This window comes from Nelusetta ayraudi, unplaced genomic scaffold, assembly GCF_046127955.1.
Source record: "Nelusetta ayraudi isolate G7.1 ecotype Tasmania unplaced genomic scaffold, CSIRO-AGI_Nayr_v1 ptg000071l, whole genome shotgun sequence".
Taxonomy (NCBI): domain Eukaryota; kingdom Metazoa; phylum Chordata; class Actinopteri; order Tetraodontiformes; family Monacanthidae; genus Nelusetta; species Nelusetta ayraudi.
The window spans coordinates 5116263-5132371 of NW_027466121.1; the positions used below are offsets into that span (position 1 = coordinate 5116263).

The 16109-nt window shown below is 45.3% G+C and overlaps 1 protein-coding gene across 1 annotated transcript; it reads left to right on the forward strand.

The window, feature by feature from the left end:
* The first annotated feature begins 1214 nt into the window (after positions 1–1214).
* Positions 1215–14203, forward strand: LOC142899193 (cellular retinoic acid-binding protein 1). Its single transcript, XM_076042676.1, has 4 exons — positions 1215–1486; positions 4525–4703; positions 10913–11026; positions 13891–14203. The coding sequence occupies exons 1-4, from the start codon at positions 1417–1419 to the stop codon at positions 13939–13941; spliced, it is 414 nt and encodes a 137-aa protein (XP_075898791.1). The 5' UTR covers positions 1215–1416; the 3' UTR covers positions 13942–14203.
* Positions 14204–16109: the final 1906 nt, after the last annotated feature.

The window sequence follows — 16109 nt, forward strand, 5'->3', positions numbered from 1 at the left end:
TCTATTTAATAAAGTATGACCTTATGCCACTTAAAAAGTTGCAAATATGTGTTTTTGTGTGTCGATAATAAAATCACTATTACACAATACATTCTCAACCAATTGCAATATTTAATTAATTACAAATCCTACAATTTTGACCTTTCATTCAATGTGCAATTATTTCCCCATAAATTTGCTTTTAAGTCCTGGAAAATTATTTTATTGTTTTGTTTTTTTTTTAAAAAGAATTTGGTCCAAAGAAGCGATATCAGTGTGTGCTGTGAGTCAGCTGTTGAACTGCAAACATTAGAACCAAGTTGACTATTAAAAAAAAAACAACAACATAAAAAACGGTATTTTCAGTGCTTTGTTCATACTCAGTAGCAAATGACTTTGAGTGAGCACAAAACATTGTCTTTTTGGACGTTTGTGCTTCATCTTTCATCAACATTTAAGTTATTCAAGACTTTATAGTTTTCCATCTGTTCTCGTCACAGCTCACTGATCTCTTCGCCAAATGGATGGAACGTGTTCAGGGCAGCGGTGATGGCTGATGGGTAATGGAGCTACAGCACTAAGAAGGTTTGATATGACAGACTGTAGAAACAGGTTTCAAATGAAACAACACGGAATCATGTTTTTGTCACCACCACGGTCACACAATCAATCGGTTTGAAGATGTTGTGTCTTTTGTTGTCCAATCAAAACTCTGAACACCAAAGTCAGTTACCTGCAATGAGGAACGTGGTTGTTTCTGCTCTGGTCTAACAGGACTTGTTCTGCTTCACATTTCAAATGTTCCCTCCAGACGTGTCCATGAGCCTGTCCTTGTATTTGGGAATCATCTCTTCCTGTCTGCTGACTTTGGGCCAATAAAGATGACTCATCCAAAACTTTAAAACTGTGGCGTCAGTTTCGAAGAGGTTTTCACTCGTTTAAATCCCTCCTTTGTTGCCCACTTTCTCGATCCCAACGTCTCCATGCACATTAATGTGTAAATCGTTTGACATGACAGGAAGGAATGTGAAGGATCTGATTGTTCTTTGGTGACGGAGAACAACACAGTGAAAGTAAAATGAAAACTGTTCCTCCCTGCTGCTGCTGCTGCTGCTGCTGCTGCTGCTGCTGCTGCTGCTGCTGCTTTAGTGATGGAGCAGCTTTAAGGGGGAGGGACCTGCTGCTGCTGCTGCTGCTGCTCCATCGCTATAAAGAGTGCTGCTGCCAGCACGCCGGCGAGACGCCGGAGCAGCGACAGCGAGTGAGGAGCACACAGAGCAGAGGAGCCGGAGCTGGAGGAAGAGGAAGAGGAGGACAAAAGCACAGAGACAGAGAGGCTTCACAACGAGGAGCAGCAGCAGGAGCAGCAGGAGCAGCAGGAGCAGCAGGAGCAGCAGCAGTCACAGCAGCAGCAGCAGCAGCAAACACTCTGCAGAAATGCCCAACTTTGCCGGCACCTGGAAGATGAAGAGCAGCAAGAATTTTGATGAACTTCTCAAAGCCCTGGGTAAGAACCTCCCCTCCTCTTCCTACTCTTTCTCTCCTCCTCCTCCTCCACCTCGTCCTCCTCCTCTCATCCTTCTTCCCCTTCTGTCTCTCTCCCGCTGCATCCCTGCATGAGGTGAACAATCCATCATGTCCAGGCAGAAAAGGGCTTTTCTTGTTCTTGGAGAATGCTGCCTGCGTTGGACTCCCAACAACGCGGCATTGTTGAGAAGAGGAGCTCCCAAGGAGAAAAAAAGGAAGAAGGAAATAAAGAAAGAAAGGAAGGAAGGAAGAAGAAGTGGAAGTGTTGGGGTCTTGCGGTGGGAGATGTTGCTGAAGGGGAGCCTCTCGGTCCTCCTGGAGATATGAGACAGTGGATGTTGAATTCCTGCCCAAACAGACGTGGTATTGTTACATGATGGCGGGGGAGGTGGGGAGGTGGGGTGCGGTGAGAGAGGATTGCGGGGGGGCACAACATTATTCATGTTAAGCGTTTAAGTAGGGCATGTGTTTGTGCGCTGCCAGGGTGCTCTAATCTCCGTCTTCTCTTCAGCTGCTGCTGAACTGATGAGGCAGTGAAGAGTTTCTGATCTGGACCCGTTAAAGTGGGTCACTCAATTGTGTTGCTGGGCATTTGGTCACGCCGGGGGGACGGCTGAGACAGACAGGACCCTCCGACAGGCTGAGGGCTCTGTGGCGCAGCAGCAGCAGTGAACCTGTTGAGAGACGTGAGGCTATTGGCTCGCTGTGAGTCTGGACTCGGTGGTGGAGATGGAGGTGGTGGTGGTGGTGTGCTTCTGCCATCGAGAACGGCTGCTTAATGCGTATTGCATGATAACATGTTGTTCGTCTGATAAGCAAATCCAGTGAGAGAGGAAGAAAAACAAGTCAACTAAAAACTACTGACATGTGTTGCCCCTTTTAACCCGTTGTTCCTCTAGTTTTTTGTTTTTTTTTACAGCCTGTTGTTCCCATCAAACCCACGAATGATCTTGATTTCAGATGCCAGTCAGACGTCTGCGTCTGTTTTCAGCTGAACAATCTAGTTGTTGAAGGAAAATACAAATTTAAGACAATAATAATAATAAAATAATCAATTGATCAGTGAATTTGACTCTGTTTCAATGTAAAATGTCAAAGCTATAAAGAGGTTTAGGTTGCAACACCAACTTGAAAGGAGGAAGGAGGTGGGGGTCTGTAGTTTAGTCCCTCTTCAGCTTGTGAAAATGTGTTGTGTGGAAATCATCCCCTAGTGAAGTCACAAAGAGCGCTGCAAGCCCACAGACTGGCCCCGCCCTCCTTTTGTCCTGTTGTCGCTCAGTTCAGATCAGGAAGAAGAAGTGAAACAATGATATTTCTTGTGGGAGACTGTAAACAGAGGGCTAAGCCGACTGACTGTTGAAGGCTCGGTTGAGGCTCCACTGGACTGTGAGGTGCAAAGATCAGAAGTTGCTGCGGCTAAAAAGTCCTTCAAGGAAGCAAAGTTCCAAGGAAAACTTTGCTTCCAGGGTCGATTTGGGGCTTTGAGCCATGAACCAGCCAGACAGTGAGACAGTGGGACCTCCTGGCCCGGCCCGGCCCGACCTGGGCCGGACCACCCCTTCCCCTCACACAGATGATTGTCCACCAAGAGAAGATGTCACATTTTTTAAAGAGGCTGACGTTCATCCATATTTAATGCAATGAAAAGACATCAGTGATGAAGGGCGGGGTCGACCTCAGATGAAGGGTTTCATGTCTGGGCGTTGACCAAGTCATTCAGTGTGTGTGTGTGTGTGTGTGTAGGGGGGGCATTGGTTCTGATTGTGATGCTGGATTCTGGTTTTAGGGAGGAGGAGGAGTGGATAGAAGCAGGAGGAGTAGATGAGAGGAGGAGAAGATGAGAAGAGGAGGAGTGGATAGAAGGAGAGGTGAGGATGAAGAGAGAAGGAGTTGGAGGGAGGAGGAGAGATGGAGAAGATGAGAAGATAGGGGGAGGATAAAAAGGTGAGGAGAAGAGGAGGACGGGGAGGAGAGGAGGAAGAAGAGAGAAGGAGTTGGAGGAGGAGAGATGGAGAAGATGAGAAGAGGAGGGGAGGATAAAAGGAGAGGATGAGAGGGGGACAAGAGGAGGAGGGGGAGGAGAGGTGGAGAAGATACGAAGACGAGGGGAGGATAGAAGGAGAGGTGGAGAAGAGGAGGAGGAAGAGAGAAGGAGGAGGATGAGGAGGAGGAGAGGTGGCTCCAAACGAGACACGTCAAAGTGTCGCCAGCTCAGACAGAGTGAGAGGAAGGGGGCGGGGCCAGCCCTGCTGTCAGGACCAATCAACAGGGCTCCTGTCAGACGTGGACAAATCAGCCCTGACAGTTTCACAGAGCTCTGTCCCTGCAGGAGGTTCCGGTGTCTCCACCCTGGAACAGCCACGTTAGTCATGTTCGTCATGTTCCTCATGTTCCTCATGTTCCTCATGTTGCTTATGGCTGTTATGAAGGTCCATCCACCTGTCTTCCAGATTGAAGGTGTGCAGTCTGGACAAGATGGAGGGAATATTCTAAATGTTAGTGTCTGCTGTCGCTTTGCGACTTCATTCCTCCTGCCCTGAAACTGGATTTGTTTGACACGAGCTGCACATCCCTGCATTCAAATATATATATTTTTTTTTTTTAAATATGCAATATAATACAAATTACGATGAAATTCCTTCCAAAGACTGAAATATCAATTGTCATTACAGAGTAAAGGATGTAAAACACAACAATCAATGGCTGTGCCTCATGTTCTTCATTTGTTCATCATCTCTCGTTGATCTTGATATGTTGTCTCAGACAAGCTCCCATTGGTGGCAACTCATCAGTGACATCATCACCAACCAATCAACTGAGTTTCAGTTCCATTTTGGGAATAATTCCGTTTTATTACATATGAGTCACTCTAAATTATTACATCCGATGACTTCACCGGTTCAGCCCAATCAGATTAGAATAAGGACGAATATGAAATAATCAAATGGACAAACATGAGTTGGAACACGACTGACCTCTGACCTCTGACCTCTGACCTCTGCCCTCTGCGGTGGCCAGGCGTCAACACCATGCTGAGGAAGGTGGCGGTGGCGGCCGCCTCCAACCCTCACGTGGAGATCCGGCAGGACGGTGAGCAGTTCTACATCAAGACGTCCACCAGCGTCAGAACCACCGAGATCAACTTCCACGTGGGCCAGGAGTTCGACGAGGAGACGGTGGACGGCAGGAAGTGCAAGGTCACAAGACACTCAATATACATACATATACAGGGGTGGCAAAAGTATTCCCATTCTGTACGTCAGTAAAAGTACGGTTACTTGTGAAAACAATACGCTGGTAAAAACTAACTGATTCAACTCCTTTACTCGAGTCAAAGGAGAAAGTAGAGGTTCTGAAATGTACTTGAGTAAAAACTATTATTATTATTATTTTTTTTTTTTACTTTTCATGTTGTTACCACTTTTAATACAAAATAACCAATAGCATTTTCCACATTTTCAATTTTCTTTGTGCTGAACGCACTCCCTCTAAAATATGATCCACTTTTATATTTGACTACACGGCAGCGTAGTTCAAGTAACTCCCCCTTCAAGCAACTACACTGATTAAAAAGTGAATTCATTTGAACAGAATATGTATCCTTTAAACAGTTTTAAACACAAAAGTAATGAGAATTAGTTTTTTCAAGGATTACAAAGTACACATATTTGTGTACACATGTAGGGAATAAAAGTAAAAAGTTCTAAGAAAAAGTAAGGGTGCCTGAAAAATGTACATAAGTACAAATATATTGTACATATCTATCTATCTATCTATCTATCCATATATATATATACATGTATATATGTATATATACATATGTGTGTGTGTGTGTGTGTGTGTGTGTGTGTGTGTGTGTGTGTGTATATATATATATATATATATATATATATATATATATATATATACATGCTATGAAAACTATAGGCCATATAGATAGATAGATAGATAGATAGATAGATAGATATGTACTTATGTACATATATATATATATATATGTATTTTCCAGCAGGAGGCGGCTGAGCTGTGAGTGTATGAGCAGGTTTCCTCCTCTGATTGATCTCAATATGCTGCACCACATCGCCCCCTGTCTGGTCATTAGATGAAGTCAAGTGTTTGATTTCTGACGCTGATGACACTGTAGGAGCCATAAGTATAGAATGCTTATGTTTTGTGAGTGCACTTCTTCTGACACGTGGTTGGTTAGTTGTGTGTCGCTGTTGTGTGGGGTGTAACCGCAACACTATATAATGGCCCTCACCTGTGCGCCTCTGATGGCTTGGTGTGTGGTGAGCGTTGGGGGTGCAATCTTCTGCAGTTTGTTTCTTCCTGGTTTTAGTGGATATCCATCAGCAATTGGAGGTGAATGTGATAAAAGAATAACGCAGTTAAATAGAAGCTTGAAACAAGACTGGATTCATTTTGCATGCGTGTCATCAATTACTCCCGTGTTTAGCCCACCGCGGCTTATTGACTTCATCATCATCATGCTTCGACTATCATCGAGATCCTACATGCCAGGTCTTTCCATCGGGTCCTGTCGGCCACTGCTGCTCCCAGTTCTTGGAGCTCCAGTCCTGTGTGTCCCTGGAGATTGAGTCAGGATATGTATGAGGCCTCCCTTATTGACTTATCCATCACCAGTTAGCCGCAATACATAAACCCCTCAGTCCTAAAAGTTGAGTCCCAGTCCGGCTCCGATCTGTGGTAGAAGACGGACCACTTTATTTCACAGTGTGACCTCACAGGAAGAATGAAGACCTGACAGCCAGCAAGTCTCCTATGACATCACTGCAGGTAAAAAATAGATAAAAATAGAATAAGGCAGGAAAAAAGTGAGAATCAGGACCTGGGGTTGTTGACATCACAGGTGATCCATCATGCACAGATCCCGACCTGACGCGGAGGTTCTGCAGGGTTCAGCTGTATGCTCGTGATTTCACAGGTCTCTCCGTCAACTCGACCCTGAAGCCCCTCAGGTACAGAGCTGAAAAGCTGGAGCTCCTTTAGGTTCAAGCTGAGGCCCTGCAGTTCCTTCGTGCCAGAGCTGAGACTGAAGACAGAAGGACTGGCAGGGACAGTAAAACCAGACACTGTTTAAAATCAATGCAGTGATTCACTGCAGGTTTGAAGACAAATTTTCAGGAAAGCACAAAGCACTTCTGGGTATCCAGTGATCAAAATGATTTTGTCCTTTTTTCAAAAGTGTCCTCTGAGACAATCTTGCAAGACTAGAAAGCAGAAAGGTGGAGAGATTTTAAAAATATATTCGGAGAAGCCAAAAGATTTTTGTCTCCACCTTTAATCTGAGAAGTCGCGGGGGAGACGGCGTGACCTAATTCAGCTCGCAGGAGACAGCGTGGTCCCGACTGGCTGAGCCCTAGGGCATGCTGGCTAGTGGGCAGTTGGGTCACACGACGTCTCGCCGCTGTGAGACTGCCAAAGGAAATTGTGGCAGTTGAAGCAGCAACAGAAGGACATTTTTTCCAACTGTCTCCCTAAAATTGGAAAAAATTCAAGGTTTGATCCCTGCTATCCGTCATTTCATTGTCACACTTACACATTGTGCTGTGTTTTCCAGCTGCAGTCATCATTCCTCTCGCTTTCATCAGACCTACTTTTTCCTTTTTCACTTTGCCTTTTTCCCTCCATCGTCCTGAAATGTTTCCGCTGGACTGTTCGTAGATCTTCACAGGAGTGTTTGGGATGGTTCTGGACCCGGGCAATCCCCAGACGCCCGCCTCCCCTGAGCCTTTTGCCCTGCGTTAGATCAACGTCTCAGGAGAAAACTCGCCCTCATGTCTGCCTCCGCGTCTGGAGCCGACTCTGCTGCCAGCCCCTGGCTCACACTGTCACAGCCGAGTGTATCTCTTTTGGAACTCGGGCTTTGTCAAATTCTGACAGCAGGGCAAAACATGGAATATCGTTTCAAATTAAAAGAAAGTGATCAGAGAGAAAGATCAACGTAAGAACGACGACGCATTTATGTGCAAACGATAACACATGATCATTTCTTTTAAGAACACCGCGTCACATTCATATTTTTCTTTCCTGTGGCCCCATCATTAAGTGACATCACAAAGGGAATATTTCCAGATATGTGTCTTATTGTGCACTTTCTTAAAAAAAAAAATGAAGCAAGCAAAACAAGTAGAAAAAATTTGCTGTTTGTTGACAGACACAAGATGTAAATCGTCATTTGATAAAAGAAGATTTTTCACAGCTTGGGACCTAAAACACTGTGAAGCCACAATCAGGTAGATTTAATTCAAAAGCAGCTCTGATCATAATAGCACACACCTGAAATACTAATCCCTGAAACCAACATCAGTCCATTTACACTTTGACCCCTGAACTTATTAGACTTTGTTGAGGAAGTTTCCTCCCTGTTGTGAATTTAGCGGTGCTTAAAGGGATTACAGGCTGATCTGTGGCTGCTGAGGGCCAGAGGGCTGATTAGCAGCGGCGCTAGTTGAAAAAGCTAGTCTGTGCACAGATCAGGCGGCCTCTTCTCACCTCCAGGAAGCGAGAGCGGTAAGCCACTCCCTGTCAGCCTTCCTGTGGGGCACCTATTGGTGCCTGCTGTCACTGACGCAGAAGCAGGCTTCCAACACTCCTGAGCTAAACCTTAGCAGCTGAAGCTTCAGTTTCAGAACTCTTGCACATCCACGTTGCCAAGTTCGTCTCCGAACTGCAAGCTCTTGGGTGTACTAAACCAGCAACGGTCATTTTAGTTGGAACGAAAAGCAGGAAGTGGCAGCTGCAAGCTGCCACAGAAAGCTCAGAGGAAGAAAGTAGCCTACGAGGCTAACTGTTGCTCTAGAAACTAGCATCGGTGTTGCATGGTACCATTTGAACCATGAGCATTTTCACAAGGAGAGAGGAGCAAAGAGTGACACTTGAGGATTTTCCTGGATGTAAAAGAAGATTCAGAGTCTTGTGTGTGATTCCTCCGTGGTTGACAGAATGTCAGCAGCCCAGATGAGCTAATCAAGACTGTGTTGGAAGAGAGAGAGGACAGAGGAGGACTGATGCTCTCACGCTGCTGCTCCTCCAAACACACTCAGGGCAAAATAATGTCTTCGGAATGTGCAGCATCATTTGTTAAATCTGCGCCTCAATTCTTTCATTACGTTTTCTCACCAGCCGCTGTTTAAATTAGGTTGGTGATTGATGGCGAATCAGCTCGAGTGAAACCTGTGCAGGGAAGAGAAAATATTGTCTGCGGCACTTTGAAATTGCAATCCAAAGTGTTGCTGTTTTCAGCACGGTGCTCGAGCCACAAATTGCATTTACCTTATTCACCCTGCATGGCGACAGTTTTCATCTCAGTTGCACAGGCTTGTTTCCCATCTCACTAGAAACACAAACCTTCTATTCAAGCTTTCACACTGCAAACTAACGCTTAACCCTCATTTTCTCTTGCAAAAAGGGAGATGAAAACTTCCCAAGGACACATTTAAAAATGGGTGCGAGCGTTGACAACTGTGAGTTCGTTCAGAGAGACTTAGTTTAGTACGCTGGAGCTTCTTCGACAGCAGTGTTGTAATCCAGCCGACTCGGTAGATTTGAGTTAAGACGATGAGGAGAAACTGTATCTCCCATTTTGTCAGTAAACGGTGCAAGAAGAAAGTGCTGGGAGGGAGAGATGGAGAGGAGAGACTCGTATGAGGAAGGTGACGCGTTCACACCGCAGGAGGAGACGATGAGACCGGAGAGAGAACAACTGTTATTTCAGACCAAGGCAAGAATCGTCGGCAAATCCAACGAAAAAATTGTTGAGCCAAGCAGGAAATGAGCTGCTCTCCCACATCTGGAGACACAACAGAGTCACTGTGGTCCGCAAGAGACAAAGACAAGGCAGACAAGGCTGATGGTGTGATAAGTAGAGCAGTAAGACTGCGTTTACCCTGAAATCTGACTGAAACAAGTCGAATACGAGCTACAAAGACTCATTACAAATTAGCTGAAGACACAGCGACTCTTTCTCTTCTCTATTGTCTGAGGACAGACAACAGGTTTTGTCCTGCTAGCGTCTACCTCTTCCTGTTTTGGCAGCTGAAGCCAGATAGGAAGGTCGGAATCAAGAGAGGAGCTGCAGGCTGTTTCCAGTCAAGACTCAAGATGTAAAACTTGACTGTAACTTGGACTTCAGAAAACCATTTTTCTAATCTCTGTCTTGACTTTGAGCTCATATTTGTGAGACAAAGCCGAGCCCCCCTCGCCCCCACACCCCTAACACACACCGCCCAACCCCCCCACCCCCTTTTATCTCCAATAACCTCATCATATTTCACAAAACGACAACCTGCATCTCTAACGTAACTGGCATTTGTGAAAACGGTCAAACTTTTGAAATGTAAGCGCAGTTAATGGATCCAGGACTTATGGAACGGATCAGTCCATTAACCCTCATTAGTGCTACATGGCTAACCTCATCCAGGACCTTTGACAACGTCTCCACTGTCTCGGTGCCAACTGGACTCTTTGACTTTGGCAGAAATTAAACCTGGTGACAAGGTCGAGGTCTGATGCTAATCCTGTTAGCGTCATTTGAAATATTAGTCAGGAATAATTTGCAGACTACAAGGTTTTTCTTTCTTTTTTTTTTACTTTCTTCATGGTTTCAACAAATGATCCTCTTGTGCTACTCATTCATGTGTTGCCTGGTGCTGTTAAGCAAAGGGGAAATGTGAAAACACAGACAGCATCATCAAGCGAGCAAATCAAAGAATCCACCTGCTGAGGAAACTAAACTCCTTCAATAACAGCGGACATATTTTACGCACTTTTTTTTATCAATCTTTTATTGAGACTCTTTGAACTTTTTCTTTTATCTGATGGTTTGGAGCTCTGACCATGCAGGATAAGAAATGTCTGAATGACATCACTGGAGTGTGCTCCAAAATTATTGGTTTCCATCTTGAAGACCTCGGCTCCCTCTGGAAAATGCGGGTGGTCCAGAAAGCAGAAAGCAGAAACAATCTCATCTAAACCAAGTCCCATTGTGTACTGTGATTTTAAGATCATGCCCTCTGGGCGGCATTATTATGTGCCAGGGAGGAAAACAAACCACCATGCAAATTCTTTCAGCCATAAGGCAGCCAAATGAACAGTGAATTGTGATGATTGATTTTTATTTGCGCCCAGCCCTGCTCTGCTGTCACTGAGGTGACCTGACTGTAGATGTTAACTGTGTGTATCTCTTGTCTTATCCTGCATCATTGTGTTGCCTTGTCTTGTCTTGTTGTGTTTCTCCTATGGACAGGTGACTGTAAAATGAATTTGCCCTTCAGGGATTAATAAAGTAATCTGAATCTTAAGTTTCACTTTGAAGCCCTCGGCTCCCTGATTGTCTTCAGACATCATAAAACTTCTCCCTTTCCTGTCGTCCCTCCACCTGCAGAGCTTCCCCACCTGGGAAACCGAGAACAAGATCTACTGCAAGCAAACTCTGGTGGACGGCGACGGCCCCAAAACCTTCTGGTCCCGAGAGCTGCTGGGCGATGAGCTCACACTGGTGAGCTCATCATCTCACTAAAATCCTCCTCATAGATCACTGCTCTCCATTAAAGTAGGAGAAACTGTTTGCTTTGGTTTGTTACTTGAACTCTGAAGATGATTGAAGTCACATGACCGGCCGAGGTCCTTCATCTAGAGCTGCACTCTGGGCGGCGAGAGGTTAAAACCCGACGGGTCGCTGATCTGTATGGTCGCTGTGTTGTGTGGCTCAGTTCTCAGGGAGACTTGAAAGTCGAATGCATTAAGGCTTTTCCAGCAGCTACTGTGCTCTGTTTGAGAAATGGTTAAATGAAAGGAGGCAGGGATTGCATGAAGTCACCCTGGAGATTGGTTGCTAGAGGAAATGAGCGAGGCTGTTTTTTCCCAAGGAGGGGAGCTTTCTTTCATCCACCCCACTGAGAGAATGAAAGGAGCAGAAGAGAAGCTGCCTCGCTGCCTCTGCAGTAATACCCCGAGAATTTATCAAGATTAATACGGGCAGAAGTCAATGGGTCCAAAGCCCCGCCGGCGATGAGCAGAGATGTTGCTGGGGACCATGAGACGGAGGTTCTCACGTCGCTCCCAGGCTCCACTCTGTTAGTAGTAGTATCATCTGTTAGATAGATTATATAGATAGATGAATCCTTTATTAATCTCCAAGAGAAATTTGCAAATTCCTGCTCCACCCTCAGTCTTCTGAACGCTTGAAACAACAACACAGGAAGATGTAGAAGGTGAAGTTGAGGCCACTGGACTTTTGCGATCTTAAAGACGTTTGGAGGCATCCTCAAGAGAGTCCAGTGGCCTCAACTTCACCTTCTCTACGTGGGGACGACCTGGACGACTGAGAACCATCGCAAACAACAACACAGGAGGTTTGGGACGATAATCCCAGGATGTTTGTGCAGCTTCCTCCCCCGAGAGCGGAGAAGGTCCAGAGGAGGTCAAGGTCAAAGTCAAGGGGGTGCTAGTGCTCCATCACGGTGTCACCACCTTTGTGACCAGGCTGCGATGCGTTCATGGTGGAGGATCTGGGTCGCTTTTCTCACCTCAATTTTCCCTTCGGTCACGCCATGGTCGGCCTGCAGATGAACCACGATCACAGTCCAGCAGAGCAGCTCTCGCTCTTGCACCTTTTCTTTTCTTTCAATGGCTCAGCTGGGCTCAAGTCTTTCACTATGAGTTGAAAAAAAGGCTCTTCTTGTTGTCAGGATGCAGATTTTGCGATCACATTAAATTCCACAAGATGTTACATTGGCAACGTTAGCTGAGCAATATTAAATCACATTACAGAAGCAATATTACATTAGCACCTAAATGCTAGCCTGGGGCTTCTGGGAAGAGAGGAAGCTGCAGAGTCCAATCGGTTTAAAAACAAACAAACAAATAAATAAATAAATATTTTTGCTAGCTAGTTGGCAGCTAACATTTTGTAAACTGGATAACAAAGCGTCGTGTAACTCACCATCCAGGTTCTGGTCTGACAGAAGAGTTTTCCAAAGCTTCTGCTTTCCCGGCCTGAATCCATCTTTAGTTACTGTAATTTAGTGACAACAGTAATTTTTGTAAAGTTTAAGATTAGATTAGATTAGGTTAGATTAGATATTGGTCAAATTATAAAATGCAATAGTGGATGTTTCAACTTTGGTCACTCATTTGATCTCAGTAGTAGAAAATAAAGGAACAACACGCATTTCTTTTGCAGGTGTCATTGATCTTGAAACAACTTCAGTTGCTGAAAGCGTCAAATGTTAACGTCCCGAACCATTTGTTGGTAATGTCAGTTTCATAGCACAACCAAAACACTAAAAAAAACAAAATCAATGAGTCTCTCTGTGGTGAAGGACTCGTTCACACAGCTTCTGTCTTTTGAGACAAGCGACACCACAAAAACCAACAGTGGCTGAATATGAATCATATCAATCCCTTTCCAAAAACGACCCCAAGTAATCCACACGGGGTGGCTCCAGATCACACAGCAGCGCTCTGATTGTCTGTAAGTGGGCCACATTTCCATAACATTTGCATGATCCTATTCATTGGTTGAGTCTGAAAACACTTTGGGGGGCCACAGTAGTGGTGCAGCCGAGAAGAACGTGGAAAAATGACGGAGAGTCGCGAGCTAGAGTTAGGGATAGGATTAGGGTTAGTAGGGTTAGGGTTAGTAGAGTTAGTAGGGTTAGGGTTAGTAGATTAGGGGTGAAGGTTAGGGTTAACTGCCACCTGGGTGTGCGAAGGGTAGAAGGATAGAAGGATAGTCTCATCAGCAGCCAGATTGAGGACATGAAGTTTTCTGTTCTAACATGACTGGCACATCACAGCCCATCCCCACTCTTCTTAAACCAAGTCACGGACACGCTGGGATTTTTCAGGCCACGTCTGCATTTTGAAGACTACTGACCAGCCATATACAGAAATGATAATAGCTTTAAATGACGTGTTGTATAGCAACCTTGTCAACCCTGAGAAGGAAGTCTGTTGGATGAAGAGGAGGGAAATATCAGGACTATCAGGACCTCGGGACTGATGACCAACCGTGTCAGGCAGTAAACAGTGATTGCTGACTCTGGGGTCAAACGGGAGTTGGCAGCTTGGGCTGCTATTCTACAAACATCTCCAAATATGTGACAGGAAGTGGATGGACTGTTGTGTCCAACAGGAAGTGGATGGACTGTTGTGTCCAACAGGAAGTGGATGGTATGTATGCATCGTTTGGAACAGTTTGCTCAGCGGTCGCGTTGACAAAATCCACTGTTTTACATTTAAACGAGTGAATCACTTGTTACGACTCATCAGCTCCCTGTCATCTTGTCCCAATCACATCTTTCATTTAGTTCTGCAGTCTGTCAGGTGTCTGAAACCATCTTTCCGTCTCCTCTTCAGATCTTTGGGGCCAACGACGTTTTGTGCACACGGATCTACGTCCGCGAGTGAAGTGCAGCAGAACTTGGGTGACTCGCTGGGTCGGAAACTCAATGGGACTCCATCCGCCACGCTAACAATGCTAACAAAGCTAACAGAGCTAACAAAGCTAGCCACTTCTGCAACATACCCCTTGTTTTTTTTCCGTCAGCAACCATTGCCATCTAGTCCCCACAAACGGTAGTACAGCCTCAGTATGACCTGTAGTGTCTTGTGTTTGTGTCCCGAGTGCAGCAGCTTGTCCACAACCCAGATCAATTCATATGTAGCATTTAGCCATCGGTAGCGTCACATATTCATGCTCAGCAACAGGAAATATTAATAAAAAAAACACATGGAACAAAAATATATGGCTCAATTATTTTTCTTAAAACGTTTTTCTTGGTCAAAGTACTTACATTTTGTTTCAAGTTTAAAAATATTTCATTTTTATAATCAAATATTTTAGCTGCTTGGTTGGATGACTGGTTGGATGACTGGTTGGATGACTGGCTGGATGACTGGCTGGCTGGCTGGCCGCCTGCTGCCAGGCTTCGGTGCCTAGGCTGCTGGTGAGGTGATGTCATGGCTGCTTTTTGACCTGGTATTTCCTGGAGTTTCCTCCTCAGTGAAGCTCAATGGGCAGGAAGCAGGCAGCTGCGGCTGCAGTAGGGCCTCTAATGAGCTGAAGAGCTCAATGAACGACTGTTGCTGTTGTTGCTTGGTTTGTTCCTCTCTCCTTTGGCTGTGTGGGAGCAGGGCCCCTCTGCCTGCTTCCTGCCCCCCAACAATAAATATCTCGTGGCCACGCGTTTATTATCTCGTTGGCACGATACAGTAATGCGTGGCCGCACATTATTATTTTTTTCCCATCCATGTCACCGGGGGGCTCCGTAGAGTTGACAGCTGCTCTCAGAGGACATTTACTTGTGTGCAGTAGTGTGTATTGATCATCATATCAGGATAATATAAATATTTTCTCTTTTATAATATATTATTATAGATCATCATCATATTATAGGAAAAAGGAAACACAGGAGCCAAGTCTATTTTATCATCCTTTAGCTTTCTTTCAAATGTAAACAATTTGACCTGTTGCTTTTGTAAACTAATAATGATACATTGCAGTTATAAGCGGCTTTCTCAGCACTCACAGACACTTTACAAAGATAAAACAAATAAATGTAGCTACAGAGAAAAGCAACACACAGCAAAGTAAACAAATCAATAAATTCATTAATATTAGATAATAGATTCTTCTGCTCCACTAACAGGTGAACGTGGGAACATGTGACATGTGACATGTGACATGTTCTGAATATGAAGAGCAAGAGAGGATGAAAAGGTCAAGATCAAACGTGTGTGTGTGTGTGTGTGTGTGTGTGTGTGTGTGTGTGTGTGTATGTGTGTGTGTGTGTGTGTATTTGCATGCGCGTGTCTCTCGGCTTGCTGCCACATCGAATTACCCAGAGTGCTTTGTGCCTCTGATATCCCCTGTGACTTCAGTCTTGTGATATATTTAGTCACACTTACATTTCAACAAACGGCTGCATCACTAAAAGGAAGCTGACACACGACCATAACCGCTGGGCTAAAAATAGGAGCGAAAACAAAACACATGTTGGCACCAAGTTTCACGACATTTTCCACAAATATGATCAAATCCATCGAAAGCTGCGTCTGATGTTTCACTTCAAGTTGTAAGACGTCAGAAAGTTGAATTTCTGTCGGCAAATGACACGTAGGCAGGATTTCTCCCGAACTCGCGCCCAGAAAGAGACAGTCGCACACGTCTCTCCAAACATTGTCACAGCCCCAAGCACAGTACACACACCGGTCTGTGACATCCTCTGGGGAGGTTTAGCATGTTCGCCCCATGCTAACAGCAACATAATAAACCATACCAGCTTCTTCCTGAGCTCAGGGTCACGGCGGTCTGCTGGAGCCTATCCCAGCTTTCTTAGGGCGAAGGCAGGGTTCCACCCTGGACAAGTCGCGAGAGAAGACAAGAGAGTTCAATTGACCTCGCATGCATGTTTTTGGAGTGTGGGAGGAAGCCAAAGAACCCGGACAGAACCCACGCAGACACAGGGACAACATGCAAACTCCACACAGGGAGGTCCCAGGCCCGGAATCGAAGCCACGACCTTCTTGCTGCGAGGCGGCAGCGTTAACCACTGCGCCACCGTGTAAATTTTATA